The sequence below is a fragment of the Juglans microcarpa x Juglans regia genome, chromosome 7S (genome assembly GCF_004785595.1).
Source record: "Juglans microcarpa x Juglans regia isolate MS1-56 chromosome 7S, Jm3101_v1.0, whole genome shotgun sequence".
Lineage (NCBI taxonomy): Eukaryota > Viridiplantae > Streptophyta > Magnoliopsida > Fagales > Juglandaceae > Juglans > Juglans microcarpa x Juglans regia.
In genome coordinates, this window is record NC_054607.1 from 5565315 (window position 1) to 5591757 (window position 26443).

General features: G+C 35.0%; 3 protein-coding genes across 7 annotated transcripts; 1 reads left to right on the forward strand and 2 right to left on the reverse strand.

The window, feature by feature from the left end:
• Positions 1-583: 583 nt before the first annotated feature.
• On the reverse strand, positions 584-9690 carry LOC121240414 (transcription initiation factor TFIID subunit 15b). 5 transcript variants are annotated; one of them, XR_005935537.1, is made up of 8 exons: positions 9333-9690; positions 9105-9225; positions 8274-8964; positions 7360-7510; positions 7204-7285; positions 3143-3346; positions 2985-3021; positions 584-832 (listed from the first exon to the last, which is right to left on the reverse strand). XR_005935537.1 is itself a non-coding variant. In XM_041137862.1 (6 exons), exons 1-6 carry the CDS (start codon positions 9583-9585, stop codon positions 3238-3240), a joined length of 1407 nt encoding a protein of 468 aa, XP_040993796.1. In that variant the 5' UTR covers positions 9586-9690; the 3' UTR covers positions 2913-3237. The 5 variants fall into 5 exon arrangements, 1 of the variants encoding a protein (XP_040993796.1); XR_005935536.1 differs by lacking the exon at positions 584-832 and adding an exon at positions 1059-1642; XR_005935534.1 differs by lacking the exon at positions 584-832 and adding an exon at positions 1330-1642 and having other exon boundaries at positions 2967-3021.
• A 7028-nt stretch (positions 9691-16718) lies between these two features.
• LOC121240479 (glucan endo-1,3-beta-glucosidase 9) lies at positions 16719-20444 on the reverse strand. The gene is made up of 2 exons (XM_041137936.1): positions 19994-20444; positions 16719-17987 (listed from the first exon to the last, which is right to left on the reverse strand). The coding sequence occupies exons 1-2, from the start codon at positions 20338-20340 to the stop codon at positions 16877-16879; spliced, it is 1458 nt and encodes a 485-aa protein (XP_040993870.1). The 5' UTR covers positions 20341-20444; the 3' UTR covers positions 16719-16876.
• Positions 20445-22229: 1785 nt separating this feature from the next.
• LOC121240480 (ferritin-4, chloroplastic-like) lies at positions 22230-25124 on the forward strand. Its single transcript, XM_041137937.1, has 8 exons — positions 22230-22709; positions 23435-23518; positions 23602-23662; positions 23791-23878; positions 24355-24416; positions 24564-24629; positions 24747-24810; positions 24927-25124. Exons 1-8 carry the CDS (start codon positions 22372-22374, stop codon positions 24974-24976), a joined length of 813 nt encoding a protein of 270 aa, XP_040993871.1. The 5' UTR covers positions 22230-22371; the 3' UTR covers positions 24977-25124.
• The last annotated feature ends 1319 nt before the right edge of the window (positions 25125-26443 follow it).

Sequence of the window (26443 nt, forward strand, 5' to 3'; positions counted from 1 at the left end):
CTGAGATATGGACGAGCGAGAGAACAGTAGAGTACAACCACAGCCCGGGACGACACTCGGGCCTACAATCTACATGAGCACGACGTCGTTTTTTTCAGCATGCTACACAGCCACACACACCATCTCACTTTTAAAATCAAATATCACAAGTTCGTAATGTCATTGTCAACAAAGAAGAGAATAAATACTACGAGTCTAAATCTTATTACATGACCTTCAAAGTTCTAAATGGTGTGAACACTTGTTCCAGACCAAAACTGAAAAATGGAGGATTTTATTGACATAATTGTCATACATGAGTTTACTTGGTTCAGCGGCTCAGTCCTACCGAAGAGAGAACATTTGAAGAAGTACTCGATACATGAATAGCAGAATTATTCGGCTCTGAAGCAAAATGAGCGCTCATCTCAGTCCATTTCCCAATAGCGTCTTCAGCTTCTTCTTTTTTCTTTTTTTCTTTTTTCTTTTTTTTGGTGTTTTTCGAGACATCTAAATCTAAGCCCCTAAAAGCCCATCCGATATTGGCGTCAGAACAAGCCATTTGAAAGAATATTTTCCTGAAAGATATTTACGACCTTATAAATGGAAAGAATACTCTACTTTCGAAGCAAATCAAGAATATGTCAAAAAGTACATTACTTGATTACATTTCTTTCCTAAGGAATAACTGCAAGTTGCAGTAATCAACAAATACAGCTCCCTGGAGCACGTCCTTCAGCCTCCCCCACAGATGTATCTACGAGTAGAAACGCTTCTAAGTGAAATCAAGTGGGTAGCAGATTGACTACACTATTCCAAACCGCAATCGGCAGCATCACCTCCCCGACAGCAACTAGAAAGTTAAATTTCTTGTTTAATCGAAAGAACAAGCATTACTTCCAACTATCCTTCACTATGACAACCTCCCACACTTGTAATTACTCCAGGATCAAAAGGTGAAATTAAAGAAGTAAGATCCATAACACAACTGGTAACTCATTCAGATAGAACAAATATGGAACCTGGAAGAGGGAGATTGTAATTTTGAATATTTGCAAAAGTAACTTCAATGAAAACAATGCACAAATAGAGCCAAAGATTGATCCTTTGGCCTACCATTGGGAGAGTAGACCTCAGATACACCACCCCATCCACCAAAACGTTGTCAGGTAATCCAGAATATCTCTAAGTTTACAGCTCCAAAGCCCCACTCGAGAGGTGCATCAAGATCTGCAGCCTCACCAATAACTTAAAAGGGCATACCAACTACATCCCTAAATATTGACATTCTGTGTTCAGACAAACTGACAATCAAAACATAAACCCTCAAGCGCACAACAAATCCTCAAGAGCACGACAAATCATTGAACAGTTGAAGATGTCATTAGGTTCAGTGTAATCTCATGGATTCACACGTTTATATAAAGACAAGGCAAATCATTGGACAGTTGAAGATGTCAATAGGTTCGGTGTAAGACACTCGAGGCACATAACAAGCATAAAAACTAGAATCTGACGGGCGAACTACAATCAAGACGAACCCACTAACGCTTCCATAAACGGTCAAAATTTCATCAAGGCCACTCTGTCATGCTATAAACCATCCAACCTTTTCAAGGAGATTATTCCAGACACTGCCTAGAACATGGACGCAAAACACAAACTGCAAGCACGTGCATGATTGAAGTTAAAGCATACACTTTAAAACATATATTATAACAAAATATTAATAAATACAATAAAAAGTTAAGATAGTAATATATTTAGCTAACTCAATTAGTTAAAGAGTATTTGCAACATGAAAATCAAGTGATTGACTGATTATACAGTTTAAACTCGGCTTATTTTAGAAATCTCCAATGCTTTACAAAACATACACTTTTTTTTAGATAAGAACTTTATAAAACATACAAAATCAAGGACTCAAGAGATTTGGTAGCCATAATCAAAGTCGTGTACATGCTTGAATCAAAATATACCCACAAGGCAATGACCACAAAAGCACAAAAATTGCAGATATTGACTTCTGTGCCAATATAGAATGCAATCCTGAAGTATATAATGGTCCTTCATAAATTTTTTTTTTTTTTTAAGCTAATCATCCTCATTATTAAAGCATAGGACTATCATCATCAGTCATCAAAAGATTTGAACACTCATCATCTTCCTCATCTACTTAATCTAAAATTAATTGGACAGGCAAACGGTAATAGTTAGAACTCATTTTATTTTTTTTTTTCAAAAAGTTACAAAAGCACTTTTTTTGCAATTAAGCTCACTGGAAAAAGCTACAGAAAGCGAACTTGATTAAGCTACAGAAAACCGAACTTAATTTTCATTTTTGTAAATGTGCTTTGCTTTTGATAGGAGAAGCGCTTCAACCTTTGGCACTTTGCACTTCTTAAGTTTGCATTAACCAATACTAGTGTCATTGGATTATTGCTCCGTTTTAGTTCATCTTCATTACAGATACATCTTTCTTTTATCATTGTCAGGCTATCCCATCTAAACACTCTAAAAAAATTCGATACTGGTTTCAAACCAAAACCATAGAGCGAACAAAAAGGTGTGTTAAGCAATACAACCTTTAAAGAATCTGCCCTAAAAAAGCAAAACCCCAAACCTACATGCCCCACAATGCAAGTGATTAATCTTCTTACTCAAACAGTCCAACAGATCCAAAATTCAAACTAATGGATCAAGTTTTACGACTGAACATAAAACTACGGAACGTGAGCCACATTTAGCAAGCCAGCTGGGCAAGGGCAGACGACAAATCCCACCCAAACTACAAATCTATATTCCAGTACTCTCTCTTAGCTAGAACATACTTATATATGACTATTCACCCAGGCAGGACATGCATAAACAACATATCCATGCATTCACATGCCTGTACCGATGCCCTTAGATGCAAGCAAATCCATGACACATCGTTCAAATTCCAATAAATGATGAAAGCACAATTTTTAAATAACAGCACTCACCTGAAAATATCAACCTACCTTAGCAGCAAGCAATTTGGAGATTATCCACTTGCCTCTATAAAAAATTCACATAATTAAAATCAATCCCATGCCTAAAAATAAAAGCCCCTCCTGTTAGCGGCGAACGAGGGTTAAAGGAGAGAAGAGGTCTTGCTCAGAGTAAGTGAACAACCTACCTCTTAGTCTCCAGTTCAAGTATCCCGCCATAGGAACACAATAAAATCTCAGACCATAATTCATAGTTACAAAACATGCTTTATGCTGAGGTTCCTTAATAAGGACGCGATCGATTCCCACCATGCTGATGTCTGTCAGGTCCAGATCCGTCTCTATAATTATCCCTGCGCCTATCTCCTCCATATCCACCTCTACCTCCACCCCTGTTGCAAATATGATAAGTCAGTGATAGCACTACACAGAAACAGCAAACTTTGAATGCTAAACCAACCAACAAATCTGAATACTTGAAGCATGGTACTTAGTTTGCATACTACGGGCATACGTAAATGTATAAGTAAAGAGGTACATGGTGAGTGGCCTATAAAGGTATATAGATAAGCATAATCAACAAAAGACAAATGAAAAAAAACTCTGTTCATCTAAAAAAGGGCTGCAAATGGTCCGGTCCGGTCCGGCGATGGACCCATCATTTTTCCGGACCAGACCGAATGCTTATCGGTCCGGCCTAATTTTTTTATTTTTTTAAATAATTAATACAAAAAATTATTTAAAATACTAAATAAATTAAGTTACTTATTAATGTGAATTATGTAACAAACTCAATAAAAAAATATTTTATATGGTCAATGACAATAAATTAGATGAAAATTATATTATTAATTTATATAATTACTATATAATTAACTAATTGATATTATATATTATTTAATTCATAGAATATTAACAAGTGTTACTAACATATTTAAAATTTATATTGTTAATAGTGATAGGCTAGATGAAGATATATATAAAATATTGTTAATTTATAGAATATTAACAAGTATTAATAATATATTTAAAATTTTATATTGTTAATTGTACAATTATTATATATAAAATTTTTTTTTTTTTTCATTCGGTCCGGTCCGGTCCGGAAAAACCGTGGACCGGACCAAAACTTTTTGGTCCTCTAAAATGTGGACCAACCAGTCTAAGTCTCGGTCCGGTCCTGTCGGTCCGACCAGACCATCTATCACCCCTAATCTAAAATGCCAAAGATTCTATTAGAGTTTCTCCAACAATAAATATATTCCAAGACCATTTTTCATCTATTAGTATGTTTCACAAACATTCTGAGCCACTACCTTCTATTCCTTGATTGACCACATGAAAAAAAAAGCATTCTATAAAACATATAAGTTATAGCTTAATATGTCTTTTTTTCCAATGTGCCCCGTATATAGTTGCATGCTTAAAAATCACAATCTTCAAGTGGTATATATCACAAACTTTGCGAGCACTGTTACTTTGCTTTGAAGCAGTGCCAGGGCTTAAGGTGAACCTTGGCAAGTCTGAGATGGTTCCTGTGGATGCGGTTTCTAACATCCATAGTTTAGCAAGCCTTCTGGATTGTAAGGTGTCCTCTTTTCCAATGAAATATTTGGGGCTTCCGCTGGGTGCAACTTTCAAGAATAGAGCTATATAGGATGGAGTGGTGGAAAAGGTAGAGAAAAGGTTGGCTAGTTGGAAATGGGTGTATTTATCAAAAGGGGGCCGCCTCACTCTTATTAAGAGTACTCTCACTAACCTCCCCAAATATTTTTTATCCTTGTTTCATATGCCTGCAGGGGTAATGAACAGAATGGAAAAACTCTCTAGGGCGTTCTTTTGGGGAGGCTTGGGGGAGGAAAAGAACCTTCATCTAGTTAGATGGAGGACAGTTTGTGCCTCAATTGTGAATGGGGGGTTGGGAGTGTGTAACTTGATAACTTTTAATAGAGCTCTTTTGGGGAATAGCTTTGGAGATATCACTTAGAAGGGGGATCATTGTGGAAGGAAATTATTGACGCTAGATATGGTGTCGCTGGGGTTGGTTGGTGTTCCAGCGAAGTGAGAGGGGGCTATGGTGTGGGTTTATGGAAGTTTATAAGGAAAGGGTGGCCATGCTTTGCAAATCACATACGCTTTGTAGTTGGTGAGGGCAGTCAAATCAATTTCTAGCGGGAAGTGTGGTGTAGAGATCGAGCATTGGAAAGGGCTTTCCGGGCCTATATCGTATTGCTGTTAACAACTTAACAGGGAGGTTTCCGTGGCGGATGTGCAGCTACTTTCTCATGGCTTGCACCAATGGAATATTCTTTTTATTAGGGATTTTCATGATTGGAAATTTTCAGACTTTTTCAGCCTACTATATTCCATGGGGACTCCTATAGCACAGCGAGATAGATTGAAGTGGAGGTCTAATGATCACAAGATATGTACAATTAAGGCGTATTATAACATCTTGACATCACGAGCATACTCCATTCCCTTGGAAGAAGATTTGGAGGTCCCGTGTGCCTTCTAAAGTAGCCTTTTTTGTTTGGAATGCAGCTCTCGGGAAGATATTGACTACGGACAACTTGAGGAAGAGAGGATGTGTAGTGATGGATTGGTACTACATGTGTAAAAAGAATGGAGAACCTGTGGACCATCTACTACTACATTGTGGGGTGACAAGGGTGTTGTGGGATGAGATCTTTCAAACGGTTGATGTTGCTTGGGTTATGCCTATGAGGGTGGTGGATTTGTTGGGTTGTTGGAGAAAGATGCAAGGCTGTCATCAAGTGGCAGCACTCTAGAAGATGATTCCATTGTGCATCATGTGGTGCATTTGGACGGAAATGAATGCGCGTTACTTTGAAGACAAGGAATGCACAATGGCCGAGATGAAGAATTTTTTGTTAAACACTTTAATGCGCTGGTTTTCCGCTATTGCATTGCATGGGGACAATGTTCATGATTTTTTGTCTTTAATTTATCACTCTTAGAATGTATTTAGGTGTTCTTATGTATACTTCCCGTGTACATAAGCTATGCCTCTTTCGTTCATATATATAATATTGATCTCTTACTTATAAAATAAAAATAAAAACGGTGGAGCCCAATCTTGGGAGCATGCGAGTTCAACAAGGAACTGTATAAAGTCTTAGGGTGTGTTTGGTTGTTGAAATCCATTAATGGAACCCATTACTTTTTCAACTTCCCATAAAAAAGTTAAACCCATCTCAACCGACTTCATACATTCAAACACATATCTCAACCTATTTACATTCAAACACATCTCAATGAGACCCACAAAACACTAATATTCACAGATCAACTCAAATAATCTGAGATCATCTCAACATCCAAATGCAACCTTAGTCTTAACAATGACATACAACAAGAACTTCAGTAAAACAAGCAAGTATTGCAATATTGGCCATGTTCGGCAACAATCATTTTCCATATACAGTTGAAGCTTTTTCCCAACTTCCGCAAACATACAAAACTAAAAAATATCTAAAAAAAATCACTCCCCTCATCTCAAAATATTCACACTTATTCAATTAAAATAGCATTAAAAAAAATGTGTGGCTGACAGTGGCCACCTCATGAGTGGCCCAAATCTGGCCATGTGGGTGCCACAACTGGCCACCCTCTGGGTGACCGTAGGTGGTCACAATTGGTCACCTCAATCTCTTAAATTATTATTATTATTATTATTTGCTTTTAATTTTAAATTTTCATTTGAATAATAATTTTTATAAAGTATTTCTCATAAATTCATTATTCAAACATATTTTTAAGGTGAGATCCGCAACTTTCACAAAAATCTATAAAACTTCATCTCAACTTCATTTCTTCACCACTCCCCAAAAACTTCCCAAGTTTTTACATCCCAACATCCACATAAACACTTCTCCAAGAAAGAGTAAATGAAACTAGCTGAGCAATAGGAAGTTTGGCAATCCAGCCCAGAGAAAAAGCATGCATACAAAGCAACATAAACTTAGCAAGACAAACACAACAATCAACAAACAGACTCACAGACCCATACACATCATTCATCACAAAAGGAATCCAAGACTCATCAACAGATTTACAAAAAAATGCGGAGAATGAATTAGAAAAACTGAAACGCAAATATAACAACACACTTCTCAAGCAGCAAGTAGATGATTCAAAAGCAACATGTCACTGCATAAGACATCTAATACCACTAATACCAACATATACAATTAAAAGAAAATGAGGACATTGGCCAGGGAAATACCGGTGGTCAAAGCTAGGTGGAGCTTTTGGTGCAGACTTCTCTGCCATCACAACATTGATTTTATATCCCCTCATATCGTAATCTGCCAACCAAGTTCCATGAAGTACACTCTAAAAAAATTATAAGAACAAGCTAAATATGGAAGATGGTAAGTACCGTTGAAAAAGCCTCCAGCTGAATGTGCAGCGGATGGATCTTCAAAGGCCAAACATGCATCACCTTTGTTATTTCCCGTCTCATCTGTATATATTTTTATATTCCAGGGCCATTGATCCTTATATCCCCGTTTTTGCTTGATTCTTCCAACCTAAACAGTGCATGTATCATCATTCATTACAATCCCAGTCCAACATTACCATCAATAGGAAATTAACCAAACTGTCACACAAACTCCTTCGCCCTGCCATCTCCATTACAGTTTGATGCAGAGGAGGTAATATGGGGAAGTTCACCAAGAAGGTAAGTGTTTTAAATGTTTTTTTAATAAGAATGGAACTCTTTTGGAAGTTTACTAGATTATTTTCTTTGAGGCCCCATTTGGTTCCACAGATGGTTTCAACCTATCTCATCTCATCTCAACATCCAAACATCATTCAACACAAACACTTTTTCAATTTTAATTTACTACTATTCACAAGCAATCTCACTATTATTCACAAATTTCTCATCTCATCTCATCTGTGTACCCAAACGAGGCCTGAATCTCACTAAACTCGTGTGTTGGGGCGCTACCTTGCTTTATGAGATTAATGGCTATACCCAAGCAGCAGCACCCTAACAAGAAAAACTTTCCTGGCATTTTTTTTCCTTTGCCCAAAAAAAGGACTATTATTCTTATTCCCTATATCAACAAAGTTAATTAAACTCGAGTAAATTATGCTTTTTGAAAACAATATATAAAACCTACTTATAAAAAACAATATATAAAACCTAAAACACCACCAAAAGTAGACAAAAAGAAATGCTGCCTGAACCTTTTTTGCAAAGGGTGAACGATCCGAATCATCCACCACTTACAAACAGTAAAATCTTAAATTCAAGGAGTTCAAAAGAAAGGATGGGGATATTACTTGTCCAATGCCTCCGAAGAGCTCCCTTAGTTCTTCAGTCGTCACGTCTGGTGGCAAATTTGATATGTAGATTCTTGCATTGTCACAAGTATCGTCACAATTCTCGTCACACTGCTTCACCTTAGCAGCAGGGGCCTCAGCAGGAGCACCACCATATCCACCTCGACCACCAGCACCACGTCCACTATCGTATCCACCGGGTGCGCCACCACGGCTGCCACCTCTTACATTTCCAGGACCATCACCACCATAACCACCCACAGGAGGGCCGCCATAAGATGGTGCATACGATGTAGGCCCTCCAGCATAGTTTGTAGGCGGAGGAACAGCATCCATTCCATAATTTGCGTTCTCACCATATGAATTGTAAGGTGGCGGCTGGTTGCCACCAGCCCCACCATAAAAAGGTTGTGGTGCTGCTGAAGGAGCCTGACCATATACACCTTCTTCTTTTCCATATGAACCACCCCTATTGCCTCCCCCACCTCTACCATCATTATTACCGCCTCTACCTCCATTATATTCACTGCTTCTACCACCATAATTACCACCTCGACTACCACCATATCCACCACCACTTCCACCTCTATTGTAACCGCCTCCGCTACCCCCACGATCACCTGCACCCGCAGGTGATGGTGCACCGCATTTGTTACATTCAGTTCTTCTGGCAAAGTTCAAGTTCCCACATCTATATACAAATTGTAAACCAGTTTCAGTAACAATCAGTTTTAAGTTCAAGTGTTCAAACGTTAACACCGAAAATAACAAGAAAAAGCACGCGGGAAGAGAGAACAGACGAAGAGCAAATCCGATAAAGACAGAACTCACCCTGGATTAGGGCAAAGCCAATCTCCGTCTCTGCCACTCCCACCACGTCCACCACCACCACCTCCTCCTCCTCGGCCACCACCTCCACCGCCTCGGCCACCACGATCTCCTCCAGGATAGCCTGCAACAAAGATCCAATCGGACAATAAATAATTTAAGCAAACAATCTTACCCTAGCAAATCGATCAGAAAAAGACAAAGGCGACTAAGATACGGCAACTTAGGTACCTCGACCACCATATCCGCCTCCACCCCCTCGGCCGCCACGGCCGCCATAACCACCGTCGCTATTTCCTCCTCCATAGCCTCCCGCACCACCACCAGCACCGCCCCCACCGTATCCACCAGAGCCGCCACTTCCACCATATCCTCCGCCACTACCGCCATAGCCTCCCCCATCGTATCCTCCAGCACCGCCGGTAGCTCCGTAGTGCGGAGGGGGGCCGGACTCGCCGGCTTCTTGTCCGTACATACCAGACATGTTCTACAGAGATCTAGGGTTTGTCAGAGAGAGAGAGAGAGAGAGAGAGAGAGCGCAGAAGGGATTAGGCTATATAAACGCAGACTATGGTTTATATATCGCAACTTGAAGGACTAGAGAGATACCTCTCCTTGCGGTCTTTATTTATTTATTTATTTTCATTTTGGCCGACTTATCTATCTACTATGCATTTTGTCTATTTTAATTTCTGTCTATAATTTTTTTTCTAAAAATATTTTTTTGGGTACAGAGCAAAAGATAAATATTAAGATACTTTGAATTACAATTTTTTGAATTGATTTAGGTTACATTCCGATCTTGAGGTAATTTCAGATAATCTATAAATAATAATTAGAAATAATAAATAATAAAAAAAATAATAAATAATTTATAAATAGTAATGAAATAGTCTCAAATTACCTCCCTAACCAAACATACCCTTAATGAATTACACTTTAAACTATCAAAACTGATAATAATACCCTAACCTACTAATTTTTTTTAATTGGAAAATACGTGTCAAAATCTTGATAATAAGATATTAAATAATGGTGGAAGTGGTAGATTTAAGTAATGATGAACTTACAACTATTTTTTACAATTTTTATATAATCATGTGTTAAATTGAAGGTATTTATGTAAATTGATGTTATTTTTATAAGTTGTTTTATAAAAATATCTATTTTTTAACACATGCTTGTATAAAAATTAGAAAAAGAGTTATAAGTTCATCATTTTCTATTTAATAATTAGAAAATGATAACTTCACAATTTTTTTACAATTAATTTACAACTCTACATGAAATAAAACGTAGTTTTATAATATTAAGATTTATTTGTAATAAAGTTGTATATTTTATTGGTGGTTTGAAAATGAGTTATAAAATAGTTATAAAAGAATTGTGTTATAATATCTCTTATTATTTTAAATAGGTTATGCTACGTATATTTATGATGTAATTTATCATTTTTTAATAGGTTAGGCTGCATATGTTGTAATTTTATAAAAAATATATTATTTTTCATATTATTTTTAAACTTTGTTTAAAGTAATTAGTTGACTATGTACTCGACAGCGTGTATTTATGGTCATGGAATTTAAAAATGGAAAAGTCTTCTTAGAAGCAAGTTTATACACCAAATTACGTATCAATATTGACATATAATACATCCGTTTAATGAAACAGAACGAATTGAAAACGGAAATAATTTTCTTGAGATAAAGGACACTTTTTTTCTTTTAAAATTTTTCTCCTTTTGTTTTTATTTTCAATAAAAAAAGATACGCGGTTTGATACGTAAACTTGCTTGTACCTAGTAAGGCTTTTTAATTTAAAGTCTTGTTAGGTACAAGCAGTTTGGCGCATTGGTGTGCGATTTGATACATGAAAATCATTTTTGTCTTCAATTCGCACCGTTTCATTAAATAGATGCCTTACATGTCAATATTGGTGCGCAATTTAATGCATGAACTCGCTTGCAAGAAGAATTTTCCTTTAATTTAAGTCTAATTTTGGTGAAATTAGATCTGTTAAATGTGAAATACATGTCGGTCACGTAATAGGATACAAGAAACACGTAGCAAACATATAAGAGCATTGGCAATGGTCAAATCCAAATTTTGATTAAAACTAGAGCTTTTGGCTAAAGTCCAAATCAATAAAGATATAGATCCACATTGGACTAGTCATTCCAAAGTTAAAATAATAATATAATATTATATATTTTAATAATAATTTTTTTAATTTTTTTAATAATTTACAAATACACATTTAATCTCCACAAAATGCCTGCCATAAACCATTCAGCAACATTTCCACCAACATTCAGCAAATACACAATATATTTGCACCAACATTTAGCAACCTTTGATCTAATTTTTGCAAATACACATTCAGCAACATTTCCACCAACAAAACAGCTCATAAACCAGTTGCTACCAAACATTTCTACCAACAAAACAAAGCATCTCTTTCTAGCAACAAAACAAAGCATCTCTACAGATTTCCACCAATTCGGTAGCAGTACCTAGTCAAATTGCTAGAAGTAGCAGTACCCAATGTACAGATTTCCACCAAAGATCAAAGATCATGTCGTTTATATCCTAGCAGTAGCAGTACCCAATATACTAGTAGCAACATTTCTGCCCACAGTTTCCACCAACTTCAGACTATACATTTCAGTCTATACAAAACATCTATTGGACATAAAAACATTTCCATAAAACATTTGACACCTAGTTGCTACCTAGCCACATGTTTCTCCAACCTACATGTGGCTGAGCAGCTACTAAAATCAAAACAAAAATAACCTCTACATCTAGTTACACACCTCCATAAGGTGTCAATGGAGATGCAGATATACCTCCAAAATAAGACTTCGATGTCTCAAAAATTTCCCTCTGAATATTAAGGAAGTATTCTTTCTGCATGGCATTCATGCAAGCAAGATCCAATCTCATCATCTTCGCCTAGACTTTTTCTTCTTTAGTTCAAGTTCAGAATATCTATTGCGATCTGCCTTCAACACAGTTGCTCTTTGCTCTACCACACACCGGTGTCTATCGTCAGTCATTCGAGCTAAGGCCATGTTGATCTCGACATCATGGCCTTCTCAAGACTTTCGATTCCTCTCCCTTTCTTTCTCAGTTTTTTTGCCTGGAGGTCTCTCACGAAGGACCTCCACGTTCTCCTTCACAATGGCGACCACAACTTCACTTTCCTACTCAATGGCTGGATGTTTATCATGTGGCATTCTCCTTGTACCAAGGGTGGAAATGTGATGCTGCCATTTTGGTTGGCGTCTCAAAAGACACCAACAATGCTCCATTGTGAAACTCACCTTCTCGATTTCTTTGTACATAAATCTTGCCTTCTCTATCTAGAAAGGTGAATGAATATTGTTAGTTCATAAATTAGCCCTACATAATTGCATACTTAAAGGAAAAGGCTACATACATTATCTTGCTTCGTTGCACCACTCAAGTGCAATGATTCTACCTGTGCTAAAAATGCACAAAATTTATTTGTGCATTTCTGAATCGAGGACCACCGATTCATCAAAGAGCCTACAGAACGGTTCACTGTGTTTGGTTTTTTATATTCATGATAAAAATCTAAAACTTTGTCCCACATTTGAGTGGATTTTTTATCAGTACCCCTTATAGCATCAATGTTAATGTTGAGCCAAACTGAGACAAGGAAGTTATCCTCCTCTACAGTGAAAGATGCACCTCTTTGAGCTTTTTTTGTACGAGGCCTCTTTTCACCGTCAATAGAGGTTGCTTGTACCACAACATTAAAATGTTGCGTTATGGTGCTATTACAACCTTCTCCTCCACTTTGTAAGAGAGTGGTGAAGAATGGGTTATTATAGAATGGTGTATCCATCCTTGAAAAATATTAAAATTTTAAAGAGTCAGCCTTGAATATTTATTTTTTGAAAAAAACAAATGTAGTAGGTATGCAACCACAGTGAAAGATAGCAATTGAAAAAGCTATTTCAAATATGCAGCACACAAACATTTTGTGAATGTTAATGTTGAAAATGAAAGGACATGATCTATAACTCCAAGTATTCAAATTCAGCACATCTAACTCAGTGCAAATATATGCCTAGTTCAATATATATATATAAAAATAAAAAACCAAACCAAGTAATAAAAATTGTCCAGCCATGAGCATATACACATCATTAAAATTGTCCAGCCATAAGCATATACACAAGTAATAAACACTGTCCAACTAGATCATGACCAATGAGGATCAGTAAAATTTCTGAGTTATAGACAATGAGTATACAAAAATCCAAGCCACGTTCAGTATAAAAACAAAAAAACAAACTTAACTCAGTGCAAATACATGTCATTTCCAATCCGAACTAGTGCAAACTTAACCCAGTGCAAATATATGCCTATTTCAGTATAAAAAACCAAACCAAACTTATACATGCCATTTCCAAATTAGTGCAAATATAAAACAATAGAGAACATAAATCCAACCCACTATACATGCCAGCAAATAAGCAAACCAGTAAATCAAAACCTAAAATCAGTAAACCATCACAGATTTAAAGCAAGAACACTTTAACAAAACCTATATATATATATATATATATATATATATATATTTACATATTAATTGGTAAGTTTGTGTTCTATATATTCTTTTCTATATGTATTGTTATTGGGTCTTTGATGCCATGGCCATCAAGAAATGGATTTTTTGGTTGAGGGGAAGAATAGTGAGAAATACTTGGATAACTTTAGGAAGTTGTCTGCTCATATTGCAGACTATGTATATGCACCAAAGGTATATTGGAATTTAAGTACCTCAAAATTGTTAACCATGGAATTTATGGATGGTGCCCAAATAAATGATGTGAAGACCATTCAAAGGCTTAGATTTAAGCCAAATGAAGTTGCAAAATTAGTAAGTTCATGGGTCTTATGAAGAAATAGACAGTGTTTGAAGAAATACATACTAATGTACTTTATCAAGTTAGTCAAAAGGAGCATTCTAGGTAAAGCTTTCTTGTTCTAAAAGTATAGGCATATTTTTTGTCTTAATCTACTGTTGGTTTAATATTTTAGCTGTGACAATCATGAACCTGCCTAGTCCCAACCCCAAACCATTTGATTGGAACCGTTCTAGGTCCATTTTTGCCCTTGTGGGCATATCATCTCATCTATAGTAACTGTCTAATGAAACATAATACAACATTATATGACCTTTAATCCCATCGTATTCACTCTGGTATCATGTAACCTCTTTCTCTTCAAAAATTTTACAATTATTCTCTTCTAGTGTTTTCTTTGAAAAATACTGCACTTGGAGTTCTTTATATACTTCTCTCATCTCATATACAAGTAAGAGAAAACCACAGTTGATATTTCATTGACACTTCAACATGCATGACCTAAAGTTGTAGTTCTTTTAGATAATAAGCAAATGTATCCAACATATTTTTCCCAAAGTGCAAATCAAGTGCATCAAAGTAGTAGTAAGGGGCCTAATGGCATATTTTGGCGACAAATTACATCTAGTAGCAACCTGCCCCAAGTCACCCAACAAGAAGTTTACAAAATCTGAGATATGAAACAAACCATCCGAACTCATGATTTTTTACTTGACAAGTTAATCATAATAAGAACCATCTCAACATTCTCTTGCACTGATATTCACTTCTCTTGCAATCTAAAAACTTCCTCTTATTTTGAACTTTGACAAATCCAAGAAAGATTTGTTTTGGAAATATACTATAAACTAATATGTTCTTCAAACGTACAAATTCAAATCACTTGTACCTCACGGCTATTAATATAAAAACCAATTAGGATAGTAATTACATTCTTGTTCTCTTTGGTAGAAAATTAGATTTTGCATATATGGACATGACATGTTTAGAACAAATCTCTGTAGAAAAACATGGACATGATAAAAAAAAAATAGAACCTAAAACATGGACATGATCACAAAAATATGGACATGTTCAGGACAAATTTTGTGTTCTGATCATAAAATCAAAACCTAAAAGAAACTCACTAAAATACAACCACTAAACTCAGCAAAATACAACCAACGACAGCACAAAATCAAGTAAGATCAAAGAGAAATTTCAGAAACTTTTACCCTTGCATTTATTCAAACCGAAAAACACAGTCTTGGAGAGATGGTCTAGAGCTTTGGATCAAAGTTCCTCAAAAGGCATCGTAGCACAGGTCGAAAGGAAGCTAGCTTTCGATTGTTGGTGTAGAACAAACACAAAAGGTTGTTGTTTGGTCCTTCACCCAGGCCAACGAAAGGACAATGGCTAGATGGATAGAGAAAGGGACAACGAAACGAAAAAAAAAAAAAAAAAAAGCAAAGAAAAGAAGAGAAACTCACTGATGTATGAAGCTTTACGAGAGAAAGGGAGAGGAAGTTGTTGTCGGGCTCGAGACAAACAGAGAGAAAGGGTGTCGAGCTCGAGAGGAAGGGTGGGAATAGGAGAGGAGAAAAAAGAGAGAAGGTGGAAGAGAGAGCGTGGGAAATTGATTTACTATTGTTGATTATTTAGGAATAAAATATGAGTTGATGAATAAATAGTGCATCTCCAAATATGGATCCAACTTAAGAATCATTGATGCTAAACGTTTTTTACGAGTCCAATACAATTCATTTTGGCAAAAATATCTATATTTTAGATTTTATTGGCATTTAATTAGTCCAATATCAATGCTTTAACTAGTGCAAATCCTCACCCTCCAAATAAATGTGGATTAATTGATCAATGAAAATTTAAAAATAAAAAATAAAAAGTAAAAGAAATAAAGAACGAGGACCGCAAACATCTCGAACCAACGATACAGAGGAGTTGAACGAGAAAACACCACCCTGAATTGGCAGGGGGTATAAGCAAGTTTTATTCGAATATTGACATGTGTCCTACCTCCTGCCACTAATTTACTATTTTTTATTATTTTTAATTTTTTTTATTATTATTTTTACTTGATGATTAAAGAAATGACTATTAGTAAAGTTACATATATTTTTTTAATTTTTGCATAATGATTAATGATTTTTAAAAAATACTTAAAAAATAATAAATAAAAGAAAATTTTCAAATACACTATAAAATAGTAAATAAGTAATAAGAGGTAATAAGTTTATCATTATCCATTCGAGATTCTATTATTATTAAATCAGGTCTCATTTGGTTACACAAATGAGATGAATGTTAAATAAAATATTATTTTTTATTTTGAGATTTAAAAAAAATTGAATTGTTTTTTATATTCTGTTTAGGAGTTTGGAAAATTATAATTTTAGATGAGATGAGATGATTTGTGAAAACAAACAGGCCAATGAATGATCCATAAGTAAATAATAATTTTTTTTTAATAATCTAATAGTACGTTAGGAGTTAATAAATAAATAATGATTAAGAAGATGATGAATAATTTAAATTACATAATCCGATCACTTTTTTTCTCAACCCCATGAATTCTCAAGATTATTGTTAGGGAGGAATGTGATGGCCGCATTAAGGTAACAAACATTAGCAAAAGTGAGTGATTGATCACTTAAAATGAATCATATTAGCAAGTGTAATTAAAGAATGACAAAATAGGCAATTTCGTGTCATCTGAGGAAGATCAGCCAATCTCAAAAGCGAGATAAACAATAAGAGGATTCATGAACAAACCAAGAAGTAGAGGAAGTTTCAGAACAAACCTCTTACAACAACAAATAACAACAATAAGCCAGAGGAGATAAGAGCCGCAAAAATTCCCCCACACATATCTAATCTATTATGTAAAACTAAACAGACATAATAAAATAGTTATTAGCGAGGTAGTCCACTGGATAAAAAGGGTCACATGAAGTGATTCTGATTGCGATGTTAGAAGTTCAACTGAAAATCTGCAAGTAGCCACTGATGGATCAACGGTTGTGATTAAACCCAAACCACCAAAGTCACAACTGTCTGCCCTTTGATCATGCTGCTGATAGTAGCTATTAAATGCATATGATATATTCCCAGGCCAGGTAATATTGAAACAAGACCCACCAGGAGAGAGTGCAGTGCAATCAGCAACAGAACATGCCTCTAAAGCACTTGCAGTTGCATTAAACATGTCTTTATTGTTGTTCACAACACACCACTTGGATGGAAGATACTCCACATTTTGTGCATTCACCAGGTTTTTTGAACCCTGGCCAAACTCAACACGATACTTGGCTTGGCCATCAAAAGTAAAAACACCCCAATGTCTCTCAAAATTTCCAGCGGTTATGCTTCTTTGATCCTCGTCTAAAAGGCTAAATATGTATGTTTGAATTGGTGGATTCCGAGGTCTAAGTGGGGTACCCGATTTGCCATGAAGATGGTTCATCAGGCCTTTCATGAAGGTCTCTGCAATGGATGAGGTCGCATTAGTTCCTCCATCCGTAGGCCAACCAATCTGTGCCACAACAATATCTATTTTGGGAAATCCCGCTGTTGATAATGCATTAACCAGGGTATCATAGCTTAAGTCAAAGCTGTTTTTGTATGTTATGTGGCTGTCATTATGAGGGCGTGCAGTTTCTTTGAAGAGAGTAAAGTCAAGAGAAATGTTCTTGTTTTGGTGGAGAGTTACGAATGGAGAGATGGTCACAAAGAATGGTGAGCCATGCTTGGTAAGGAATGCAAGGAGTTGGATCATGGTTTTGTTGAGATCAGACCTGAAGTGTCCTTTTGATGGCAGGCTGGATTCTGACTGGAAGCTATCAAAACTGCAAGGGACCACAACGTTCACCTTACTTTCCAACTTTGCTCTTATCAAAGCTGCCTGGATGTTTGTGGCTGCTCCAATGACGAAGGGATGGAACTGTTCCCCATAACTTTGCAGAAATGGCTCATCTCCAACAGCAACATACCTGAAGATAATCTGATTAGTTGTATGCATAGAATGAGCCCACCCCACCCCCTTATGGGTATGCAAAATCAATTTGACTTTTGACAAGCCAAATAAAACAAAATAATTAGTTACTGAGGGCATATATATAATAGGCTCAAAATGGCCCAATTCAAGATAATGATTGTTCATTAGATTCCATACAGAACACAAATAGAACCATTCAAATTTCAGACAAATCACACATGCCTTTAATGGTTTGCCTTTCACTTGCATTTCTGACAAAACATGCAATACGTGAGAGGTGCAACTTTCTACCTGCTCTTGAAGCTTACTACCCTAATAAACACCAACTCATTCAGAATTGTGCCTTCTCAGGAGCTGATAGCATCCGGTTCTGCCTAGGCAGTCTGCTAGGAGCTCATTCTTATCTGTTTAAGGGGCACACTTTCAGCTGGAAACAAGCTTTGTGAAATAATAGTCCACCAAGAAGATTGTGACAAAAAAGAGGAGAACCTATGCAATTTCATGGTGGAATCTTAATTCAAAAGTAAGTCACAACATAATCAACTTAAAACCCATCAACAAAAAGAGTGAGGTGGGGAAATTAAGGCAGTAGTTGTAAGTTGGTTTTCCAACCAATCAATCTTAAAGCCTCTTAAAAAGGAAAGCACACTTCTTAAAAAGATGATGGTACAACTGGATCAAACTAGCCTTGCAGAGTGCCAGAAACCAAGACCAGCAACATGGGTTAATCTGCCACTAGCACCAAGCATAAACTTTCATCGATTATTTCTAAATGCTTCGGCTACAGGAAATCGACAAAGCCCTACATTTTCATGCTCCTAGTACGCGAAGGGCAAACATTGTTTAATAAATTTCCTCTGAGCTTCTATGGATATGTATTTTCTTCATGATCTCGGCATAGCTCCTTCTTCTCCTATTATACTTTATTGCATATGCCCATGTATGTGGTTCTTGTGACGAATCATGCATGACCATATATGTTAAAGCATCCATCGCAAACCTAATTACGCAGATGAATGCAATTCTGCGTTAACAAATTGAATTTCCTCTCCTCCTATTGTCCCTCACTCAATCAATATAGGCCCTAACACAATCACTGCTTCATTCTAAACATATTACAGCTGCAAGAAGCAGATAATTTCTAATATGCCAGATTATCACCCTTACCAGAGATTGACGGAATGAATTATACTTTCACAGAGAAGGTTCCCCTAGAATAGTAAATGAGCTAGAAGATAGTAGCGACAGATTTTCATCCATGCACTAGATTTTCCAGTTGGATTCCCTACTTCCATATTGCACAATGTTTTGATCCATATAGTTTGCTTGCAATGTCTAAGATATGACCAGGATCAACTACCACATTAGTCTCTGTGCAAATTAGTCTATCACATAGACTACTCAGCATATTCAATGGTGTGTTAGAAACTAGTATTGCTAACCATTCACTTCTTAAATGTACCATAACGGTAGCATCTATTATTTGACCATTGCTCTTTCTTTTTGTATTACAGTGCATCACTCGACCTATCAGCTAGGGTAATGGCGTGATGAAGGGTGCTTTGAATTCATCAACTATTTCATTTGCAGAAACTACATTAATGTGAAATTTAACTTCCATAGCCTCTTCTTAATCGACCAAGTGAGAAAACCAAAAGATTATCTATCCACGTTTTCCATTGACCAGAAACCTATAGTCCAAGGAACTAAACCCACAAGCAGCAACTAAGTATATTGATGCATTAACTCAAAAGATAACGAACCCAAGTCGCAAAAAGAAATAATGATAAAAGAGATACGAAAGAGCATATGTAAGATGAAAGAAAAGCAATGGAAATAAAAACAGAAGAAAACTCAGATACCCACCGCTCATATATAAAGCTGCATTTTCATATTCAAAAATAATAGGAGAAACTAATCGTGACCCAGAAATCTCATTGAAATATCTAATTAAACCCATCACGCAAAAGCCAAAAAAAAAAAAAAAAACGCAGAACATACTCAATCCGAGCACCACTGCCTCCAGTAGAGAGGTAGCGGGTGACATTATCGTGTACCCAACTCTCCGCAGCCTTCTTGGAAGAGTTCAGGCTTCTGAGCATGCTATTCGGAATGCCCACAGTGACACCAATGTTTGAACCAGATAGCGCTTGGAGAACAAGTGGATCAGCATCGAAGAGCTTCACCCTGGTGATGTTGTTGGACTTCAAGAGCTCCACTACCTTGGGCGGTGGTAGAGGGTGCGAGGCCGTGGTGCCCCAGTTCACTCCTATGGCTCCAGCCCCAGAGGCCAAGCTCAGAATGGCGAAGAAAAAGAGGAGGATGCTTGGGCAAATATTCGGAGGCATTTGCGCGAGTCTGGACTCTGGACTCTGGTAGGAGCGAGTGCGTCGAGGGTTTTGGACTAAAAACAGCAAAAAGGTGGACCTTTTGCAGTTACTGTTTGTTTATGTTCAAAATTATTTGGAGCTATAGATTCCAACGTATGCATATTGCTGATTCTAACCAATTTTTTAATTGATGTATTATAAATTAAATCAAAATTCATATAATTGGTAACTGTTTGGGTTTGAGTTTGAGAAGTGCTTTTAACCACCTTTTTAAAGAAAAAAATTATATGCATGTTAAATTTGTAAGCAATGTTTTAATCACTTGAAAAAAAAACTAAAAGTTTAATTTTTTTAAAAATTATTAAATTGAAACTTTTAAAGAGCATCCTTAATGGATTAGCTAAAAACTAAATTTATTGAGTATTTAGTTATTAAAGTATAAAATGTGATAACAATGAATTAGCCAAATTCCAAATAATTATAATTTAGTTACAGTTATTTTCAAAAGAATTTTCAAATTTGAAGATTATTGTACATACACCAAATATATATTTTATCAATTATTTCTCTCTCTCTTTCTTTCTATCACATATTTTATCACAATGACTGAGTTCATGTGCACAGGTTCATGTGTTGAGGGGCTGGGTTCATGCATTGTTATATTAATTTGAGTTAGTGATATATTAATTTAATTAGAATATGATTATTCTGATTACTAATTAATATATAATAGGTAGAATAGTAAAATATGATAAAATTAAATAAATTAATAATTAAAAAATTAAATATTTTTAAAATTATTAATTACTCATTACTATATAATGAATAAATTGTAATCCAATGTGAAGATTTGATGTGAATTGTCAAAACCAAATTCATCCTATATTATTTTATTGTTATATAATGAAAAAATAGATATTTCAATATGAAGATTTATGTAAATGGAATAGCCAAAAGTTAAATTTATCTTATCTTTATAAAAAATATCATTTAACTTTGACTAATCCATTAAGGATGCTCTTATATAAGGGTTATCATAAGGGCCATTTTAGAATAACTCACAGATAATTCTACATTTTAAAATACTACTATAATTAATTTTAAAAGTATTTTAGATACAAGTTAACCATACATTAAACAATATTTTAATAATAGAAATTTTAAATACAAAAATTTTATATGCAGTCAATTTTACGTATTTTTTACTTACTTCACTAATGTGATTTGTTACGTCACTTTTTTAATATAAAATAACTGTTTTGACCAATCACATCAGTGGAGTGCATAAAAAATACATAAAAATGATTGTATATAACATAATTCTTTTAAATAAAAATTTATAGTTAAAAATACTATTCAAAAAATTATATTTCTTGCAATTTTAAACAAGCGCATCTTAAAATAGAAGTGCTATAGATATTAAAAAAATTATTTACAAATAAATTTATAAATTGAAATAAATTTATATAATTTAAGTAAATTTATATAATTTATTGATTCTATTTTATATAAATTTATTGATTCTATTTTACTATAAAAATAATTTTATAATCTACGTACAACTTCAAACTATTTATTTTTATATAATTTCACTATTTCTCGTCACTAAAATACACTGTACACCTAAAGCTTATAAATACAGCCCCGCTACAACCTTCAAAACAGTGGTCCGAATGAGTTTACAGAATAGTACATTTTATTTTTTTTATGTATTTTTTATAAATATTTTTTTAGAAAATAAGAAATTCATAATATTATTAAAAAATATTTTCTTAAGAAAGAAGAAAACTCATTTGAGACGCTATTTGAACTCGGGACCAAAGCATTTATGTTATAAATATCATTACTCTGAGTAAATTATTTTCACGGGGACCATGAGCATTCCACGCGCTCCTCTCCCTTAAATCAATCCCAGCCATCCATGCCTTGCATCATCAACGGCTACATATGCCTCTATTCTCTAACCCCGCTCAGGCATTCCTCCCTACACATCCATTGCATCCATCTTCCTGATCCGTTGTTTCTCTCCCTCTCTGTGCCTCTTTCAAAATGCTCGTAAGCCTGTCTGCTTCTGCAATCTCACAGAAAGCGAGCGGCCATGGCTTCTCGCTCTCGTCCTCTACCTCCATGTTCAATGCTTCGTTGAAGAGCAAGAAGTGGAGGACTTCGTCCTTTGTCCGAGGGCTATATCCAAAGAGAAGCGTGGGTAATGGGGCTCTGGTTTCTGCTTCAAACGAGGATAACCACTCTCTCACATTGGACATGGTCTTTGAACCTTTTGAAGAGGTGAAGAAGGAGCTCCTCTTGGTCCCCGATAATCCTCAGGCATCTCTCGCTCGCCAAAAGTACACCGACCAGTGTGAAGCAATCGTCAATGAGCAGATCAAGTTGGCTTTACATTATCTATTTGTACATACATACATGCACACGCATATATGTTTATACATGTTTCATACATATTTCGTTGATTTTGTTTTCGTTTAGCGCTTTAATTGTCGTGGATCGGTCTTCTGGTCTTCCATATCCTTTCAACAGACATTTATATTTGAGCTTCTCAATATATATATACTCAATTTCATTTCTATTTTCCTTTGGTTTTTATAATTGGAAAATGCTAGTACGTGGTATGAGTTTGCCTCTCACTTTCACCGTTTTTTTTTTTTTTCATTAAAGAAGTTGCTTTTGGTGTATTGATGAATTTTTTTAATTTTTTAAAAATATTTAATATGTTAAAAAATATAAAAATAAAAAGAAGAAAAAAATAAAAATGTAAATTTGTGCGCATGCCCAGCGATTATTGCTCGCCACAGCCTAGGATGACTCTTTGATGAGAATTGCTACATCCACAAAGGAATTACATAAAAATAATCTTACAAATTGATGTGGCTTCATCTGATCTGTTAAATCTACTTTATAATAAAAGTAATTTTACAATCTAACGAATCACATAAGGCCATGTCAGTTTATGAGATTGCTTTTTATATAATCCCTTTGTTGTTAGAGTATTTCCTTGATAATTATAGGAAAGGGTTACTTGACTCTATATATTTGCACTTCAACCATACGTACGGTCTTCTCTCTTTTTCATTATCAACTTTGTACTTTTTTTCAGTGTGGAATACAACGTTTCCTATGTGTATCATGCCATATATGCCTACTTTGACAGAGACAATGTGGCTCTCAAGGGCTTCGCCAAGTAATCCCTCGTAAATCCAAAATCTTCCTAATCCTGTTGAATTGGTAGCGTGCTCAGATTGATCATTGATTAAGTACGTGTAGATTTTTCAAGGATTCAAGTAAAGAAGAAAGGCAGCATGCTGAGAAACTGATGGAATATCAGGTGTTTGTTGGGTCATTTTCGTTTGTGATACTTGATATTCAATTGTGTTTCCTTGCTATTTATCTTCTCGTGGTTTAGACTAGTTAATTTATACCTCACGAACCCTATTATGTTTTTGTCATCATCAGAATAAGCGAGGAGGAAAGGTTATACTACAATCAATGATGATGCCTTTGTCAGAATTTGATCATGCGGAAAGAGGCGATGCATTGCATTGTAAGTTTGCTTTGGTTACTTATTTGGGTGTTAATAGAGATAATAGCAACTCCATAATCAATTTCATATGGAATTTTACCCTCTATAGCATTTCTAGATCGGTTTGTTTGGTCATTTAACTGTTCCTTGCATGAACCAGTATAATTTCAAAGGGGATGGTTTGTGCGGATATTATTATCTTAATTCCCGATGTCAACATCTGAACTGCAGGGGAGTAATGAAAGACATTTCATCTTCTGGCCTTTTAATTCCATCAAGTTTTTCTCATATATCATCATTTTAAGGAAATTCTCTGCAATGTTGTGGAACTGGAACTTTAAACTTCATTTACCTGGGGCCAGCAAAGTTTGGCTTGATTTGTTTTTATCAGTTGTGGGGACTCCATTGTTTTAGTTCCGTTCTACCCCTGCTAAGTCACACATTTAATAGCTATGTTATCTTTTCCTTGTCGTTGATGACTTGTATTTTTTGTTCAGCAATGGAGCTAGCATTGTCTCTGGAAAAGCTGAACAACGAGAAACTTCTAAATTTACACAGAGTAAGTAGCTCAACCATTCTCCTTCTATCTTCCCCCTTTGTCCTATTCTGTTTGATTTTTTGGTGGAGTAACATTATATCAACTACATTAAACTAGCATCTTTTGATGGGATTCTTAATGTTTGAGTGCTTTACTCATCATGTACAGATAGCTAATGAAAACAATGATGTGAATCTGGTGGATTTTGTTGAAAGCGAGTTCCTGACTGAACAGGTGAAGCCTCATTTCATGTTCTGTTTCTGCTACTGTTGTTGTTGATTAGTGTTAATTCAGACATCAATAATATACATAGCCGGAGTGTCTGATTAATGTCATTTGTTTCTTATTTAGGCGGAAGCTATTAAGAAAATCTCAGAATATGTAGCTCAGCTAAGAAGGGTGGGCAAAGGAGTTGGTAATTTTATAGACTAGTTCATACTACCTTAAACCTCACAATATATCATCTGTATTGATGTGTCAAATATTCAATACTTCTTTGACAGACAAATGGGTTTCTTGGTGGATTTGCAGGTGTTTGGCACTTCGATCAAATGCTTCTCCATGATGTGGTCACTGCATGATGAAACTATACACGCCATTCTTTCTGGGTACCAGTGCTGAATGTGTGACCTTTTAGTTTTCTCGAGTTTTCAGTTTTCTGATTATGAGTACTTGACAGTGGCCATGGCTAGAATGTTGAGCAAGAAAAACACCAAGGTTTTCTGATTATAGTTTTCTGATTATATGACTACTTAATAAGGTTGTGGAAACATCAAAATTGGATCTTCACTCAAACTTGATAGCCTAATTAAGGTTTCAAAACCCTTCCATATATATTAATAATGGCGAAAATCTAGTTACAATGGTTTCGAATGTTGGTAGTTACTGATTTGACCACGACCAGAGAAGATGCGCTTTTGAGGGATGTTTTGGAGAATTTATTGAGGAGCTCAACTTTGAGGCTGGTTTGGAGCACAAGACAACACAAAAATCTCATCTCATATAATCTCATCATTACATCTTTTTCAAATCTCTATATAAAATATAATGAATAATTCAATTTTTTTAAATTTTAATTCTAATTTTTTCAAATTTTAAAATAATAATAATAATAAAATATAATATTTTAAACTTTCAAATAAAATATAAAATTTTCAAATTTCAAGAAAGGCGTCAGGATGCCACTCTCTATCCCAAATTTTTTGTCAAAATGATTAAGAAATGTCATTTTCTGAAAAAGTCAACGATCTATTAGGAGGAAAAAAAATGATTTTACAAAAAAAGTTGAGTTGAAGTTAATAAAATTATTGAGAAAATATTGTCTTTTGTAGCGAAAGAATATAATCGATGATTAAAAAAATATACATAGGAATAATATGACCGTTAAAATAATATGACCATTAGAATAATATCTATTAGAATAATATGAATGTTAGAAAATTAATATACACTTTTTTAATAAGAAATAAATATTTGAATTACCATTATAATTAAAATGTATAAATGAAAATTATAAATAGATATTTAAATAGATCAATGTTAGATTTATGCCTTATTTAATTTCACAAACCTTTCAAACAATTTCAACATCTAAATATCATTCAAATACAAATATTTTTTAATTTTCAATTTTCAATTTTTTCATCAAACTTATTACAATTTTTCTAAACTTCCAAACAAAACATAAAAAATAATTAAATTTTTAATAATATCTTAATTTTATAATAATTATTATTCAACTTTTTCTCTATTTTTTAAAACTTCCATAAAATATTTTAACTTAAATCATTACTATTCACAAATTATTTTATTACAGATTCTCCGTCTCATCTCAACCTCCAATCCCTTAGAATATAGCCGAAGGTTATGACACGCAATATTCTGTACCAACTCGTGTTGCACAAGTAACAAGATAGTTCGTGAAAGTCCAATCAGTAGTATAAAGTGCGTGGACGGATGACCTAGGAATTCAATAGGGGCGGCCTGTGTCGTTCTCAAGCCTGAAAGTGTCCACTGTCCAGATGGAATGTGAAGAAAATATGGGACTG